This window comes from Euleptes europaea, chromosome 14, assembly GCF_029931775.1.
Source record: "Euleptes europaea isolate rEulEur1 chromosome 14, rEulEur1.hap1, whole genome shotgun sequence".
Lineage (NCBI taxonomy): Eukaryota > Metazoa > Chordata > Lepidosauria > Squamata > Sphaerodactylidae > Euleptes > Euleptes europaea.
In genome coordinates this window covers 57,180,882-57,199,555 of record NC_079325.1, presented here as the reverse complement: position 1 = coordinate 57,199,555, position 18,674 = coordinate 57,180,882, and the positions used below count along the sequence as shown (strand labels likewise).

The window sequence follows — 18,674 nt, the reverse complement described above, 5'->3', positions numbered from 1 at the left end:
ACACACACGCAAAGACCTTTGACCTAAAAAAAGTGGGGGAAATTAATTTTGGAAATTATCTTTTTTTTATAACACTGAATTAAAAAAGGCTTTAAAAGAGTGAAGTAAAGGGACGAAGCAGACCATTAAAAAAAAAACAAGAACAGAAGGGAACGCCACAGAGTGACGGGCTGCGTGTGAGCGAGATGTCCATTTGCTGTCCAGGCATATTAAAAGTGTCCGTAGCTTACTCCGAGTCGCTACTGTCTGAACTGGATCCGCTGGAGCTGCTACTCCCTGATTCCGAGGAGCTGCTGCTGCTGAGGCGAGAAGGGCCACCGGAGGGGGCAGAGCCGGGTTTTTCTAAAAAAGAAACAAGACAAAGCATCACTTACTTGGCAGCTCTTGGCATCCTAGTCATGTGCACATATTGCAGGGGTGTGTGTGTGGGGAAAACCCCTTTTCCTTGATCCCTGAGCTCAAGAGAAGTGCCCACACCCCACACTTTCTCACCTGTGAGAAAGCGCAAGTCCTGATTCATATAGTCGCTGTTGCTAGGAAGGAGCAATCGCATCCTCCCCCACACCCCACCCAGGAAGTATCTGAGTGGGGGCTCCTCAGGGAGGCCTTGTTTGTGCAGGTTTTTTGGTACCCCAGAGGTGTGAGAAAGATTGCGCTGAAGCCCTGCACAAGTGTGCAGTTGTGCAAAGTGCCTGGCTCACTTCAGACACTACCTATGTGGTACAGCGGGTAAAGCCTGGCAGAGCCAACCCCTTGAATGTCTGAATTGGGACTTCGGGACCCTGGCTTTCCCTCCATATGTCCATAGCAAAAGGTATGATGTGGGTGCTCCTTGTGGAGGCCTCTATACGCATTTGTGTGATCTTCCCCTGCTTTTGTTGATCACAAAAACTCAGCCTCCACATTTGGTTTCCCAGGAAGGGCGTTTCCATCCCTCCCTCCCCCGCAAACAGGACTGCCAGCCTGGAAGAGAACAAAACGGCCCGTCAAATTGGGAAAAAGAAGCCAGACTGACTGACAGTGGAGGAAAATTATGATGAGAGCTCAAAGAACCTGGAAGACCCCAGTTCAAAACTTGCTGGGTCACCTTGGCCCAGTTACACATTCTCAGCCTACGTACCTCATAAGGTTGTTGGGAGGATAAAATGGAAGAGAGGAAAACAACAAGTATCTTTTGGTCCCCACTGGGACCAATGAAGTAAAATAAATTTACAAAAATAAAGATAATCAAATCATCTGTGCTATTTGGGGCCGTGTCAGATGGCTACCAGTTCTATTTTTTCCCCACGCTGAAAGTGACTGCTTTTGTGCCAAGCACACGTGCCTTCCCACCTCCAGGTCAGCCCTAATTATATTACTGAGATTATTTAAAAGTCTGCTTCTGAATTCCACCTCTTTGTCATGTACCAGAATGCCAGAGTTACTGACCATAAGGAGTACCACCCATGCAGCGGGGGGGAGCCTGGCATCAGGATTTCATAGCAAGGGATGCCTTTGGGGGCTCACACGTGCCATCACGGGCCCACGCTGACCCCTGCCAAACAGGGGTATCACAGTTGCTCCTCTCCTCCAGGGCCCTCCAGCTCCTCTTTGCTCATTTTCTCCCTCCCTCAGAATGCCATGGGGGGCATGGGAAGGAGGAAAAATCCCAAACACCAGTGCAGGTGAAGTTGTATATTGGGGGAGCCACCCCAGATCCTTTAGCAGGGCCACAAAAAATGCGGCAATGTTCCTGGAACTGAGCAGTGCAGGTCAGAGCAGGTGCCTGGCATCCGTTCCACGGCTCCGTCAGCAAAGGCTGTACAGAAGCGGGAAATCTTGAAGCCAGGTTCTTTGGGGAGTGGGCCAGTGCAGCCCATTTTCACTCATTGATAATTTCAATCTTGGGGTGGGATGTCCAATAATAACAGAGCGGTGGCAATGGGCACCTTTCTTGGCAGGCTTCTTGTTGTTGTTCAGCTGCCCGCTCACATCCTGCAAGCGTTTCTCCAGCTCTTTCTTCTTCTCCTGAGCGAGCTCTTCCTTGGATTTTGCTGCTTGCTTCTTTCCACTTGCAGCTGTGGAGGAGGAACGCACAATTGCTGAGACTGGTTGAAGGGGGGAAAGAAGAGGGGAGGTCACCACTGCACAGGGCACAAAACCATCCTGCAACTGCTGGCTGGAGATCACCAGCTAGAACCTAAGCAGCAGGACATCCCTGCTCAGAGAAGGGAGAGCAAGTGTGGAGCAGCAAGGGAAGTCCTAAAGTGGCACCACTGAGTCCCGCATGTGGGAAACCATGAAATTGCAGGCTCCCATAGGCCTGTTGTTTTTTGTTTTGTTTTTCACAAAAAGCACCCTGAAAGTAGACAACTAGCACAGATATCTCAATTAGAAAATGTGGAGAGGGCCAAACTAATCCCATTCTCCCTGACAAACTAGTTTTCAACCTACATTAACATTAAAAAGGGTATCTCCAGATACAGCATATAGCGATGCTTTGTCACCACGTTCTGTGTTCAAAGCCAGCAGTCATTGGCTGGGAAAAAAGCAAAGTATTCTACTCTGTTACAAATTCTTGGAGTAAATTGGTGGTCCGAGGTCACAATGCCTACTGCAGCAGCTCTCTGGGAACTGGCATCCAAATGGTGTTAAAAAAGGCAACTGAAACCTGCAGCCAACCCCAAAGCAGGGACATTTTAGAAGGTTGAGGGGAAAAAACCATACAATTATCCAGTAACAGAGGATATGAAAGGGCCAACTGGTTTGAAGCAAATACACAAAACAATCTAAACAAAATACATATACATTCAATGTACATACAAAACAAAATCTAAAACTGATCTAAAATACTATAGTATTTTAGTATACACTTCAAACCAGCTGGCCCTTTTTATACCTTGTGTATTGGGTAGTTTTATTATTTTTCCTCTCAACGTGGGCTACACAAAATGAGTGATTTATCACTTAGCTAAGGCCCATTCATAATTTTAAAAGTAATTATTTTAAATACAAGAACTTCTAAAAATGCAGGTAGTAAGCACCACCTTTCAGATGGCAGGGCATGCCTCTGATATGATATCACCAGCTACCTCATGCGTGCATTCTCTAAAAATCAAAGTCATTTTCCCCCCACTGAACTATTTTATTCACATGCAACTGTATGCCGACTGTATGCCAACACTCATATGATTATCTAAGATTAAATGACAGTCCCACTCAAAAATATTTTTTTAAACCAGCCTGTGGTGTTCTGCTATGAAAATAATTTGTGTGTGTTTTAATGTGGGGTTTTATATGTGTGTTGCTGTGGGTTAAAATGTAGACCTCTCGAGTAAGAAAAAGTATGGCTGGATGGGTGACTGAAGTGTGTGATGCTTGGATGGTGGCTGTACCCTTGGTTTGTTCAGAGAGGCTTTGTGTGTGAGAGGAGGAAGGAGGGTGTAGGAGAGGAGAAGGGAGTTAGGTGGGATGAGGAGAGTGAAAGAGGTGCCATGAAAGAAATCTGTGTTCTGTGTGGAAGTTATTAGCCCAAATGGCAAGTGAGGAAAATAAACCTTTGTGGATAGGTCTGCTTAAGGAACTTTAGAGAAAAAATAACGATACCTATCAGAAACCATTACACTTACGAACCATACTGAAAGTTACACTGTAATGCTTCTAAATAAACTCTATATTTAAGAGAAAACAACTCATTTTGTATAGCCCACGTTGAGGGAAAAAATAATAAAATTATCTAATACACAAGGTACAAAAAAGCCAGCTGGTTTGAAGTGTGTTATAGTATTTTAGATCAGTTTTCATTTTTGTTTTGTATGTACATTGAATGTATATGTATTTTGTTTAGATTGTTTTGTTTATTTGCTTCAAACCAGTTGGCCCTTTCATATCCTCTGTTAGTGGATAATGGTATGGATTTTTCCCCTTCAACCTTCTAAAATGTCCCTGCTTTGGGGTTGGCTGCAGGTTTCAGTTGCCTTTTTAAACACCATTTGGATGCCAGTTGTTTTCTCTGAAACATAGTTTAAGCGTAAAAAGGATCTCCTTTTACCTCAGAGCCACCCTCACAGCTGACCATTCTGCTATTCTACCAAATACACCTAAGCCATCCTGTGCTTTGGGTTTAACTAAGAAGTTTAAGCGAAGAGTCTTTGGAGGCAGCAAAAATAAATAGGAATCACTAAGCAAGGAAAGGAGGCAGCATAACACACGCCATCTCAGAGCACTACTGAGGGGTGCCATTACAGGTGTTACATATATATTGGGTCATACATTGTGGGCCACACCAAGTTGAGTGATGCCCATTTGTGATTTTTAAAAGTAACTATTTTAAATACAAGAACTTCTACAAATGCAGGTGACAAGCACCATCTCTCCCAGATGTCCCCCACACTGAACTACCATTTTATTCCCCCACAAGTGTATGCCAATTTAATCAACACTCGTCACCAAGAGATTCCTTCCTCATGCAGGCAATCAAAAACACAGAGGCTGAAGCAGGAGAGGATCAAAACCACAGGCTGGAGACACTGATGGCTATGCGCAAGTATGTATTTAAGGAAATCAGGATCTTCCAGCTTGCTGAAAGAGTCAGGGTTATTCCAGCATGCCGGGACTCATTGCAAAACCTGTAACTCTACTGCTGTGGTGAGGTGAGCAATGAGGCAGTTGCAGCAGTCTGGAGGGAGTCAGTCCTGCTTCTTTTCTGTGGAATTCCATTGGACAAGTTAGACTGGACTTAAAAGCTGCTTCTCATGGAGGACATTTCTTTTGTCCTCTGGTCAAACAGTTTTGCAGGTTTTTTGGAACAGTACAAAAACCTGTCAAACTGTTTAGCAGAGATGAATGTGAGGTGCATGTACTGTGCCACAAGCAGCAGTTCTTCAGAGCACAGACAGGGAGGTGTCCAAGACAGCTCAGCTGGGGTTGATAGATCATCAGCACCATCCTGCCAAGTGATAAGGAGAATTTTACCACACTTCAAGGCTCCACAGGGGGTAGGGAGAGAGTTTTCAAGCCACCTCTAAAAGATTCCTTCCCATCTTCAGCCTAAGGTACAACTTACTTGAACTTCTTTTCACTTCAACAGGGCTGAAGCACAACACAGAGCCATCATGTGCTGTCCATCTGGTTCAGACATTACATCAAACCACACTCTGCACTGCCCAAATTTGCAGGACAACAGTTTGGTGGAGACCGGCCTGCATCAACATCAAGCTGGCTCTTGGGGGCAGGGAGAAGAGAGCAAAGAGTGTTCCCTGGGGGAGCTGGTCGGGGCAGGGGAGGGCCTACTGAAAGTCTGCCTTTCACCATGAACTGTGTTGAAGCTGCCTTATACTGAATCAGACCATCGGTCCATCAAGGTTAGTATTGTCTACTCAGACTAGCAGTGACTCGCCACAGTCTTGATCCTTTGAAACAGAGATGCTGGGGATTGAACCTGGCACCTTCGGCATACAAAGTAGAGGCTCTCCTACTGAGCCCCGGCCTCTCCCTGCTGTTGCTCTCTGGGGAGACGGTATCCTGTGTGAACTGGCAAGACTGTACTTGACCAGGGGTTATCCACATTCTGGAGGAAGACCTGCTTAAAGCACCTCAGACCAGTAGTCGCTCCACTGGGGCAGTGCAGCCCACATGGGGCACCCTCAGAAGCAGAGGGCATCCTGAGCCCTCCTGGAGCCACAAAAAGGGCTTGAAGGGTGTCTTGGGCTCCTGGACCAATCTTGCATCCTGTGCCTAGCAGCTTTGTTTTTTCCAATTAAAACAACAGCATAAACTCAACAATATTTCTTCCCCCCTAATTTAAATAATACCCTTGGTTCTGAAACTGGAGTTTGTGTCAATGAGAGTTCATGTCAACTGCCTCATGACCATGAGACAAGAATTAGTAGCCCTTCTTGCTGCCAGCCAAATGGAAAGTTTACACATCTTTAACCAAAGCTTGGCATGTTGGCTGAACTGAGCTGCAGAGGGGGGGGGGGAAATGGGGCTGCACCACTCCAAGGTGGCCGAGGGTCAAGCAAAACACCCCATTTTCAATGCTTTTTCCTTCCAGATTTTGGCTACGATCCTAACAGCCTGACATGTGCATCTAAGTGCTTCTGGGCATGCACCAACCTGCCAGTTTCCCTTTCCTGCGGCAACCCCTCCAGCTGCCCCCAGAATGGCTTTTGGAGAGTGCCAAGAAACCAACCCGGGGAGTGGAAGGCTGCAAGTGGAAGTGGAAGGAGTGGAAGGCTGGAAGTCACGGTCTTGATCCCAGCCTTGAGCTTATTAAATTAAAAATATTCCCACCAACATTTGCTTCTACCAAGCAAAGCAGCTGACTCAAAGTGAAGTGGAGTTTATTCTGTTTGTGTACCAACTGTGAACAGTTTTTTTTCAAACTGAAAAATAATAGTTGCATTCTGGATAGCTTCAACTGTCAGATGCTAAGAGCAAGATTTTGAAAAGTGAAAACTTGACACAATTTTCCTGATTTTGTTGAAGGGAAGGTGGGCAGGAAAGGGGGGGGTCACTTTTAAAAACCTGGTTAACTTGCCCTGGGTCCAGCACCGCTCCCACTTACCAAATGGTTTCCTTTGCTTTTTCTGTAAACATGACTTGACGTATCTCTCCAGTTCTCGTAACGTTGTGGGTTTCAAGGTTTCAAAATCTATTTCGATCTCATCAGGATTGGAGTCCCTGAGTGAGGGTTCCCGTGACTGGATTATATGCACCACCCGGCCCAGCTTCTCCCCGGGCAAGCGGTTGATGTCCAAACTGAGCTGTCGCTTCTCATCATAAGTCATGGGCAGACCCTCCTCTTCCTCGTCTGAGTCGTAGGTCGCTGATGCTTGCTTGCCTCCTTTCTTCGGCTGCCTGCAAGATTTAAAGTAAGGATAAACAACCAGCAGCTCAATCCGGCTGGTGCAGCCCCCGACAGTCGACCAGTGGTCGGCAAACTCATTAGTCCAGAGAGCCAAATATCAACAGTACAACGATTGAGATTTCTTTTGAGAGCCAAATTTCTAAACTTAGGGGGGGGGGAGGTGTCAGGAGGGGGCTTAGTCCCGGCCACTGGGAGGGTCTCTGCCCGGAAGGATGTCGGGGCTGAGACAGTCTCTTCCGCCTCAGACCAGTCCGAGGGGGAGTCAGAGCTCGATTCTCCCTCGGACGTTTGTGCAAAGAAATGCCGCGTGGGCAGGAGCTGCCGGCGGGGGGGGGGACGCCCCGGGGAGGAGAAGAGGCGCCTCAAAAGCGAGTGCGCGCAGGCGGGTGGCGGCGCTGTTCTGCCTCACCTTAGTCATCGGGAGGGGGGGGGGTCCAGGGGGCCACCCTGGCCGCGCGTGCCTGGGGACTGGCTGCGACGCGTTCCTCGGCTCGCTCGCTCGCTCCCGAGCCCCTTCCCAAGCTGGAGCTTGAATTAGGCACCGCCGCCAGGCGTCCCAGCCCAGGACGCAGGGCCGCTGGATGAGCAGGGGGCGAGGGATGTGTGGGAGAGTTGGGAGGCTCGGGCGCTCTGTCACCTTCCCCGCCTCCCACTGGGCCGAGAGTCTCTTGAGGCTGCTGTTGGCCCTTCCTCCGCCGGACTGCGCTCGGGTTGAAGGAGCGGGAGAAGGCGGCAGCGAGGAGGTTGCTGGCCCGGCGCTGGAGACCTCCCCACTTCCTGCGTTGGGAATGGAACAGTCCGGTGACGGGAGGCGCGAAGGGGGATGGGCCCGTCCGGGTTCCTCCCGAGTGGGGCTGCTGGGGAGATCGGTGCCAAAATGTTGGCTGGGGCACCCTCGAAGTAGTTGCAGGGGTCGCCTGCGTCTTGCGCTACCGGGACAGAAGGCGCCTTCTCCACCTTTTGGGGCGGGGAAGCGGTTTAAATTAAAAGTTTGCCATTGGGGAGTCTTCCGCTGGGGAGAGAGACAGACCCGTTGGTGCCGCCCTGGATGAGATGCCGGTGAGTGAGGGGGCAGAGCCGCACTCAAGGGGCCAAAGAGCCGCATGCGGCTCGCGAGCTGCAATTTGCCGACCACTGGTCTAGACCTCCCTGGTTATGAACCTCAGCCACTGTCTTTCCCAGTCTTGTTATAGTCTCCTCCCATTTGCCAATCCCCTGAGAGTCAACAGCTGTGGTCTCAAATGGGAAACAATGCCAGAGCCTCTGTTGGTGTTGTAGCCAGTGGGTTGGAAACTCCTCTGCCTTGGTCTTGGGCTGGCATGTAGCAATCAGTCAGAGTGGGCAGTGCCCTAGTAGCTGTTCAGCTTGTGCTTAATTAAGAAATTTCTGTACTCGTTTAAAACGGATCCCAGAAGAGCAACTGTATTTGTTTTGGTTGCCGGAAGCTAAGGAATGGATCCAGACTCAAGCTTCCACAGATGGAAGGGTTCCTATCTGTAGAGGGTGATTCCCCATCCACCTCCTCCCTTTGCAGCCCCAAATGCCCTCTGAATTCCTGTTTCTGGAGGTACCCTTTTTCACCAGGAACAGGATTTTAGAGGGCATTTCAAGCTGTGTGCGTGAGAGTGTGTAAAAATTGCATTCCAGGGGTGGACGTTCTTGAGCTAACTGAAACAGCAGTCTGTGTCTAAGCCTAAGGGTCTGGTGATACCTGAGCAGCTAGCATTTATTGTGGCATTCATGCACCTGACAAACTGAACTTGTGCCACAAGGAATGCATTATTCTTTAAGGTTGCTTCTCCATGGAGATTTAATGGACATTTAATTCTGCCTTGGCTTCCAAGCTGAAGCACTGTTTATGAGAGCATTCACAAGATGTCCTCTAATAATCCAAGCTGTTCGTTTCCCCCATCCTTGGCGCGCGGTTTGAACAAACCTGGCCCACACCCATTCGCACTGCATCTGGGTGAAAGTGCACACCCACAGTTCCTTTCCTTCACAGCTACCATTTCCCCCACCATGCCACCAAAGGGCTTTTTGCAGGCTTAAAATAATTGCTACGGTGCTATCGTGGTGTACCTCCATAGCAATTACGGATTTTAAAAAGCCCCCCCCCCCAAGCCCTCTGGTGGTGCATCAGATGAAAAATACAGGGAAAACGGTGGCTGACAGAGGAATGTGCACAGAGAACAACAGTGCCAAATGAATGCAAGATGGGAGAATTCTCATCCTGTGGAAACAGCTTTGGCTATCTAGTTTAAAATGTAGCTGCTGACCAGCAAAAGTCAACATGGCACATGGTTCAGAGGAAAGGGGCCATTACAGCAGCCTTTCTAGTAAGCTTCATCTTAACCTGGACTATGGATAAGGAAAGGACGCCCAAACAGCAGAACCAGCAGTTCCAGCACCCTCTGCACCAGGCCTGCATGAAGGAGTTTTGTTTCTTTGTCTGTGTAAGTCCATCAATGAACATCACCCAGTGATTCAGACAAGTTCCCACCACAGAACATCCCATCACCATCCGGGATCCTCAGAACTCTGTGAGGGCTGTGCCATTTCAGAGGCTGGAAGCCATGCTGCTTCCCAGGGGTTTGCCCACCTGGCCAGCATGCTGCACCCCGGGTGCCCCTTACCTGTTCACCGTGGGAAGGCTGTTGGCCTTCTTGGCTGGGGCTTTCTTCTGCTGAGCCTGCTTTGTTGGCTGGGCCACCTTGGCCTTCTTCTCTTCCTCTGCTTTTGCCTTGTGCTTCTCTTTCTCCTTCTCCTTCTCCTTGTCCTTCTTCTTCTTCTCTTTCTCCTTCTTCTCTCTTTTTTTCTTTGGTTTGTTGACAGGAGCTTGGGACAGGGCAGCCAATTGCTCATGGACGGCCTTCAGCTGGCGGAGAAGACGGAGGATCAAAGCTAAGAAGGTCAAGTGCCTCGGAAGACTCCCCTATGCAGTTCTGACCTCCTCAAAGGTCAGTTAATGCAAGCACTTGATCTCACACTGCTCAACTGCTTAACCCTTGACAACTCTCAGTCAAACATCAGGATCAATTCACTTCAAAAATATTGTGTTTGAATCAGCAGTGGGTGATAGGAACATATGCTCTATGATTATGGTTCATTCACACATGCAGGTCTTCACTTGATGCCAGTCATCCAGAGATTAACGTGATGTGTGAATTGGCTTTCAGACACCCACATGCATGCCAGCTTGAAGCCCATCAGCCTTGGCTCATTTCCAGAATGAGCCACACTTGCTAAGCCCTTCCACGCAAGTTGGTGGCCGTGTGCAGAGACCAGGACCAGGCTGACAGTCGTAGATTCCCTGCTGAGAACCAACACCTTCATAGAGTGGTTGCACAAACACCAAAATTTGAGGGGTTTCTTCCCCCCCCAAGCTGCCAGTTGTGCAAATCACAGCTGCTGTTGCTTATACAACCCTCACATGGAAGTGCCAATTCTCATATACAGCATGAGGGGGACGGGGGGAGGCCTTCTAAATTGCAAGCCCAATAACAGTTGCTGTGCCCCTGCATGGGGACATCTGCATGTGCAAACTCACTGTCTCTTTTACAGGACTGAGGCAGTCTACATGTGCAGGAAAATGAAGTGGTAGAGTGAAACTGGGTCACTCTGGCTGCAAATGTGGGGTGGGAATATAGTTTTTTTTAATCTCCCCACATAAGAGACTGCAAGGAAAAGGCTAGCACATCAGGTTCTACCAAGCTTTCTACTTGCGAGGATGCAGTTTATTTAACATAGGGGAGCAGTGAAAAAATGACCTCTCCCCTACCTGCAGCCTCCTTCTTGTCTTATTTTGCAGACCAGGCCTAAGCCCAGTTTTTCAGAGGCTGATAAATATCAATAAGCCACCTGATATTCTCATGCATTCAGTAAACAGCAGAAAGGAATCATAACTCACAAGAACTCCACATTATGAAAACCAGCCCATCTCTTAGAAGAAGAAGAGTTGGTTTTTATATGCCAACTTTCTCTACCACTTAAGGAAGAATCAAACCAGCTTACAATCACCTCCCCTTCCCCTCCCCACAACAGACACCCTGTGAGGTACGTGGGGGCGAGAGAATGTGACTAGCCCAAGGTCACCCAAAAACAAATCCAGTTCACCAGATTAGCCTCCGCCACTCATGTGGAGGAGTGGGGAATCAAACCCAGTTCTCCAGATCAGAGTCCACCACTCCAAAGAAGACTCTTTAGCAGAGAAGACACCTGTCGTCTCAGTTCCTTGGAGTCAGCGTGGTTGGGGGAGGGTGAGCATAAGGGACTGATGCGCTCCTTTGCCCCATTCTTTCCTCAGCTGCCTCTGTTGCCTTGAAAATGAGCACAGGGAGAAGAGGCAGAGCGGGGTGGGGGTAGGGGGAGCATCGTCACCTTCCTTGCCAGCCCAGCTCCTGCGTTTTTAAAAACAATCTGGCACACTTTTCCTGGAATGTAGCTAAACAAACTAGAAGAGCTTCTCCCACCAAACTCCTGTGCACCAGAATGCTCTGAAAGACTCAGGAACAGGGCCAATGAAAAGGCAGGCGGCAACCTGATGGCGAGGACAGTTTGCCAAACCCCACAAAAGTCAACTGCAAGTGAGGGAGCCTGAACAGATCAGGGAGATCAGCGTTCAAATCCCCATTTCAGCATGAAGCTCCCTAGGCAGGCCATGAGCAAACTGCCAGCCTGGCCTACTTCTCAGGGTTGTTGTGGGATGCAAATGTGGTACATAAAGAGCTAGAGGGGGGAGTTCTCCCAGTCAGCCACATAATGTAGAGCTCCCTTCCTCTAGAGGTCGGGCAATGTCCAACACTCAGTATTTCCCAGCTCCTTGTCTAAGTAGCATGTAATGGTCGCAGTGAGCAGAACTACAACCCTTTCCATTTGCTCAGTTCTGCGGCTTTTCACTGCACTGTGTTTTAACTTACCCTGAGCCTTAAAGATTGAGTGGGAGAGAGATAAAGTCAATACATGCACATAAAATGGAACAAAAGACAAAGTCAGGAGTTATGATATCAAATGGGGAGGAAGATAGCGGTCAGCCATGTCATTGGTGGTTCCCTCTTCACAGGTACAGCAGGGAAGGCAGCACTGCGGAGAGTCAAAACGACTCTGCCAGAGGCTGCAAGCCGTCTCCTCGTAGAACACCTACAGACTGTGCTGCCTTTACCTTTTCAAAATGGTATGTTTATCTCTGCAACCAGGAGGGCTAGAAACTTTGAAAATCAGAGCCAGCAAGCTCAGGCAGTCTCCTGGAAATTGAAGATGCTGCTCCAGGTGGCAATACAATGGTTTCAGGCACCATGAGACATAATCATGCCACAAAGAGTGCTCCCATCAGAGGAACACTGCAAGGAGGAATTTAGTTGTTTGCTGAAAATACTGTTATTGTGCCTTTTCTCTGAAGGCCCCAAGATCTCTTAGTTTATCATCCTCAATTATCTGTAAAGCTCCTACTGTAAACTAGGCACTGTACATCAACTGAAAGCAATTAACCAGAACCTGTCCTTGGGGTTTACGACCTGATTTGGCTAGACCTCTGCACTTTCAGGGGTAACCTATAAGATCAACCAGCAGGCAACGAGTGCCTGGACTGGCAGAAACCCTCACAGGCAGAGATCTTTCCCAGCACCATCAAGATCCTTTCATTGGAGATGCTGGGGACCAGAATGGAGACATTCTGCACACAATGTACTTGTTCTACCATGGAGCTACGGCCCCTCCCAGACTAATTTGATCAGCAAAGGCAGAGTGGTAACAGGCCTGGTTCCACAGGATCCAGCCCCATGGATGCTGCAGCCTATCCGATCCCCGAGCCCTTTCTTCTGTTGAATGGCCAGCTGGGAAGGGAAGTCTGAGGTGTTTAAATGCTTATGTTTGCTCCACTTTGGCTCCCTTACAGCAGCGCCGTGTTGAGGAGAATCCATGTGACATCATCCACTATATGTCCTGCTTCTATTGTTTTCCCCACTTTGCTGCGTTCTTTCCCAATCCTGGTTTGGTATGATCATTTTGGAAAGACCACAGTCAAAGCGCCTCTGGATACCCTGTGGGTGGGAAGGTGTGCATTGTTGAAGGTCCCCCACCCATACTGGTGCCATTTTCCATACCTCAACCCCGTGGCCACCATTTCCACCCCATGCGTACAGATACTTTTGTTTTGTTTTATAAAGAATTATAATCAGCAGATCATTATAGTACAATATTGTTATACTGATCTATTACAACAATGCAGTAGTTCCCAGCTTTCATTAAGTCTTTAAACCTTTTCCTTACGAAGTAATAAGGCAAAATATTCTGGCTGCACATTTCCTCTTATAACTCCACAATGGAAAGGGCTAGAGACTAATTTTTTTTTTAGGCAAAGCCTGGGCACAAGTATGTTATTGCAACTAAAGGACTTTGGCCCTAGTTGCATTCAGTCACCCTGTGTTCTTTCTTTGTCTTCTCTTACAATTGTTTTAATAGAGGCAGGGTTACTGATTAGATTCCGCCCCAGGCCAAGAGAACCTCCTTCAGTGTCCCAAACCCACAGGTGACATTTTACTGGACTAACAGAAAAAGCACAATACGTCTTATTATGACACCCACAGAGGTTTTGATAGCTAAATACTAATATGACAGAGCACTTATCTGTACACGAATAAAGAAATCAATAAAAAAAATAAAAATAAACAAATACATTCCATCCATTCCAGTCTCGGGAGTCATTGACCTTGTAGCACTGCCTCAAAGATCGGGAACAATCCTGTGTGAACAAGAAGAGAGGCAAGGGAAGCAAATATTGTGTCCACACTGCTATTCCAGATGGTGGGGAAGGGTGTAGGGGCAGGGGATCCAGAGAGCTGCATTGCCACAAAATCACACTCCCATTCTGGTCTCCTACTGAATCCTGAGAACTGTTTTTTCCCTGGCTTTCTTTATTAGGTGTCAAGTTTCTGGCCCTCATGGCTATTAAATATCCCTGAACATAAAACGACCAGTATGGTGCTCCAGAGCCATTACTCAAATAGCAAAGCGCTTTGCAATTGCATTTCTCCTCATAACAACCCTCCGTGGCAACTCTTGCTCCTATTCTAGAGATAGGAAACTGAGGCCAAGGAACTTGTAGAGGGCTCTGCAATGCATCTCTGGCAGAGGTGGGAACTGAATCAACATCTCCCAGACCCAACCACCCTGGCCGGATGCCCTGGAAGACTATGAATCAAAGAGAAGAGAGATTCTCCACACTGGTTTTGCACCCCCACCCCCACCCTCAGTGTATTGCAAGTTATCTCAAGGGGTACCACAAAATTCTCAAACAATTCTAAAAACAAAGTTTTAATTCACAAATGCTGTGCAGCACATTTTTCTGGACAATTGTCAAAACTGCAAATGCACCAATTTGGATCCTAAGGACCCTATCCACCATTCCCAGGGAGGGGAATTTCGAGAGCAGCACAGACCGCAGTGGGAAGGTGGGGGCTGGAAAAAGTTCCATTTGCTGAATGGACTTTAAGCCAGTCCATGTGATTTCAAAGGCCGGTCTGCATGACAGTTGTTTTTCTTAGATGAATCAAATGTGACTGTTACTTAAAACTATTTATTTTGTTTTAAACTACATCTAATTTTCAATTTTACTTATTAGATTTAGGAGGGAGAACTCAAGCCAACAATGACAGGGTGAGGCAACTTTGAAAAGGTTTGGAAACGCTGACACAGAGCTTTGACTGGGGGGGTCAAGTTCAAATCTTTGCTCAGCCACGTCGCTTCCTGGGTGGCTGTGGCTAAGTCTGGATCTCTCTGACAGCTCACATCAAGGTTGAGGACAAAAAGATACATTGCAGGCTCACCTGGTTGTTTGAGGTAAGCATCACCTTTACATGAGCAGAGAGGGAAACTTTTCAAAGTTTTTTTTTTTTTAAAAGCAGCCACAAATGACTAGTCACAATATGGGCTAGCAAAACCTTGTAGCGGCCCAGTAACTTTTGCAGCCATATGAGCCAAGGCTGATCTCTTAGAACCGGCCTTGAATAAGCTGGGAATGGACCTCAGCCAGTCACCCTGGCCAGAATGGAAGGAGCCTCTCACCTGCTCCTGGAGCTCCGCCAGGCGTGTGGCTCTCTCCTCTTCAGAGTCAGAGCTGTCGGAATCCGAGGAACTTTCCTCGCTGCTGTGGCTGCTCTCCGTGCTTTTGCTCACCACTGGCGCTGTTGGAGGAGGCGGAGGGGGAGGCTCTGCCGGCTCATCTGGCATCTTGGCAAATCTCATCTCAAAGACATCCTGTGGGGACAGTAAGCTTCAGGAGGGGAAGGGATAAAACACCTCCAAGAACAGTCACCTGGGAGCCCCCTCTCCAGCAGATGCTCTCAAATATTGGATCAGCTGAAGGTACCTCTCACTCAGAAGCACACGTGTACATTTTTTTCATCTGCCCCCATCATACAAAGGAAATGCATTCTTGCATACTGTATTCGAGTCAGGAATGAGGGGAGGGGGACTGTTCTTATCATAGAATTTCAGACACATACCAGACAGCCCTGTTTCCAAAAAATATGGGAGAATCTAAAGATCTTCATGTGACACGGACGGCCAGAGAAAATGGTCTGAAGGCACCTACTGCCACCGGGCTGTTAAGACAATGCCAGTCTCAACCTGGCTGGCACCTGGGTGGGAATCATGGGGCACAAGTCACTCCAGTCTTCTTAAACAGATAGAGTCAGAGCAGCAAGTCTTCTGCAATTCCCCAGGAACGCAGAAAAAGTGCAGTGTGTGACTTCAGCTTCCTGAGGATCTCAGCTTCCACTTCAGTAAAAAAACAAAAAACAAGCAAGTGTCTAGCCTTTATGACATGCAAAAATATGCTTGAATTATGTGTGCTGAAATCACAGAAGCCCAAGGAAGAGGGGCTGAATAAGATTTTGGTGGTGGAGAAGCTTCACTGCATGGAATGGTTACCCCTCTCCACGGCTACCAAAACTGGAATAATCCATGCAAATAAGGCAGGATAAGTTATGCATAACTTATACTTGATACTCAGATCCAAACTACACATTACAGCAGACATGGATCCAACTCGTGGCCGCCGATGCCATTTTAGAGGAAATTTTATCTATTCAGAGGACCATTTAGCCATTTAAAAATCTTGTTCCCCCCCTCTGCACCCTTTAAAGTGCTGAAACAGCCCCTCACAGATGTTTTGGCACTTAAAAAGGTGGGTATGGGTGGGGGGACAAGATCACCTGGTGCCACCGCAACACAGGCCCAATCAGGATTGGGCCCTCGTGACAATTTTTAAAGAGATAAATTTTCCTCTAAAATGGTGCCAGCAGCCATGTGTTGGACCTGTGTTGGCCGTAACGTGTAGTTTGGCCCTCAGTCCAGTTTTTCTTGGTACAGAATCTGGAGGCTTTGGGTGAAGCATCTCAAGAGTACACACAGCCCTGAAAAAGAGCCCTGTAGCATCTTTGCAGTGGGAGCAACCAAAAGTGCAGAGACATCAGCTCGTCAGAAGAGCTTGCCTGCCACCTCCTCTCAAAAGAACCTGCTTTGGGCATACATCCTTGCCAAACAGAAAATAAAGACAAGTTTACATAACAAATTTTAAAAACTGATGCTGGGCTTGATGTAAAAGCAAATATTTTCAAAAGAAGAGATTGATGCAGGACTTGCAATTTTATTTGGAATATTCTGGAATACTATGCCCTTGTTATCAGAAGTCTGGGGACACTGGTACACACTTTATTAAAGTACTTATACCAGTATCAAAGCAGTTATCAATGTAACACATATTTATTACATTAGTTCTTAATTACTTTAGATTTATTAAAATTACAGGTGGCCTGCCCAAAGAAGAGCTCAGTGGGTGACTTTCAGGAGAGATTGGAACATCTAGCGCATTTGTGCCAGCTGAGTTTGGAGTGATCCAATCAGTCCTGATGAAAAGACAGAGCTGATTTACCCTCCCACAGGGGAGGCTGCCTGCTGCATCTCTGCACAAGTCACTGTTCAGGGCTTGTCACCTTCCAAACAGGTGCAGAAAATGCAACAAAGGCACATAACCTGACAGGGGGCTTATCAGAAAAAGGCATACTCCAATCTGTACAGCAGGAGTCCCAAACATAGTGCCCATGGGCGCCATGACGCCCACTGACACCTTTCCTGGCCCTCACCAAGTGTTTTAAGAAGTGGGTGGGGTCAGGTGGGGCTTTTGCCCACAGGGTTTCTAACTAGCCATGATAAATCTGATTAGCTGCACAGAATTTAAAGCACATTATTTTGGCAGTAGCTGCCCCTACAGCACCAGGATCTTCACTGCATGACATGGGATAAGCTGTGTGCATGCTTTCTGCCTGAAATGCTAAAGAGTTACTATTGGAGTTATGCATGATCTCAGCCTCTGATGTTTTGTTGTGTGTTGCTGGCTCTGCCTCCTGTGGCAGCCATTTTGTGGTTGCCCTCACCAGCCTGCAGGATCAAAACAGTTGGGGACCCCTGCTGTACAGGAACTGTTCATTCTGCATTCTCATGTATATCTCATGGGGCAGGCTCTAATTTTACTTTATTTAACCACACTTTACCTGAAGCTTCCTGGCCATGGCCACAACTTCATGGTCGGGAGGATTGTACTTGTAACAATTAGAGAACATTAACCGAATATCCGCTGCAAACCCCTGGGCATCTTGATATTCCCGGCTGTCCATTTTTTTCTGCAAACACAGGAAGCCAAAAAGGGGGGTGGGTGGAAGGGAGAAAATTAAGGGGGCAGGGTTGGATAGGAAGTGGGTGAGGGAAGAAGAGCCATAAGCAACATGCATTCACAGATGAAATGGGCGATGCAGGAAAGCCCCCCCCCCCACTTTAAAAATAATAAAAGGTCAGGAAAACAGTTTCGTCCATCTTCTGACCTAACAGCAACCACTGGGGATAAGGATTACAGGCACCTCTGACCTTTAAAAGTGCTCAAGAAACAAATAAGAATAGCCAGAGGGATGTGGGGAAAGAGTTATGGCCATGCAGCTAGGAAAGCTTCTAGATAGCCTCAGGCAAGTCTGTGCTGGAAGAACATAAGAGTCCTGCTGGCTCAAACCAAACCCAGATGCCCTTTGGCAACTCACAAGCAGCCCGCTCCTCCTTGACTTTGGTATCATATAATCAAGGGTATACTGCCTCAGTGCATGGAGGTTCCACAACACCGTTAATGGCTAATATCAGTTGCAGCAGGCCTTCATTAGGTGGACAGGCAGGGAACAAACATTTGAAAAAACCATACCCCTCTGCATCATTTGTTTAATCTTTTCTGTAAAAAGACTGGCTAACTTAGCCAACACATCTTTTATCAAAAAAAAAATAAAAAATAAAGATATCAATTATGACTTGCATGAAAAAAAAGTCTCTTTTCTCTCTGGGAATTGCGCGTAACCTTCACAGCCTGACACCTATTTTCATAAAAGCCACATGAAAACCAGACAAGAGTCCCGGAATTTTAGAAGGAGCCTCCACCGCCAGGCTCATATTCCCTCATGTCTACTGCCAAGGCTGTGTGCATGTTACTCAGAGACACAGAAAAACCTAAAATTGTTCCACTAAGAATCAAAGCTGGTATAATTTTTTTTGTTTCTAATCATCATGGGGATTTTGTGGTTCCTGCAGTTACAGCAGTCAGAAGGGTCACTGAATAAGATCTCCAATGGTGGTGGGGAGGAGGGGGATTCAGTGCTTTATACAGCTCATTGCCCCTCCTCATGACTGGCACAACAGGAATAAATTGTACAAAAATCATGGAATAAATGGAAATTCATCAAATGGCTCATCTGGCACAATTTATTTACAAATATTTCCTAATCTTCACATGGAA

At 47.4% G+C, this 18,674-nt stretch overlaps 1 protein-coding gene across 4 annotated transcripts in view; it reads right to left on the bottom strand.

Moving 5' to 3' along the window:
- Window positions 1-109: 109 nt before the first annotated feature.
- BRD3 (bromodomain containing 3) overlaps window positions 110-18,674 on the bottom strand; it is a 45,472-nt gene continuing 26,907 nt past the window's right edge. Inside the window, exons 6-12 of one of the 4 annotated variants that reach the window (XM_056860962.1) lie at window positions 17,398-17,526; window positions 14,909-15,100; window positions 13,521-13,586; window positions 9,484-9,725; window positions 6,548-6,840; window positions 1,929-2,087; window positions 110-342 (exon numbers count right to left, since the gene is read on the bottom strand). In XM_056860962.1, the coding sequence (XP_056716940.1) occupies window positions 227-342; window positions 1,929-2,087; window positions 6,548-6,840; window positions 9,484-9,725; window positions 13,521-13,586; window positions 14,909-15,100; window positions 17,398-17,526 (1,197 nt within the window). In that variant the 3' untranslated portion in view covers window positions 110-226. The remainder of the gene's footprint in view (window positions 343-1,928; window positions 2,088-6,547; window positions 6,841-9,483; window positions 9,726-13,520; window positions 13,587-14,908; window positions 15,101-17,397; window positions 17,527-18,674) is intronic. The other 3 variants (XM_056860964.1, XM_056860965.1, XM_056860966.1) reach the window with 3 other exon arrangements.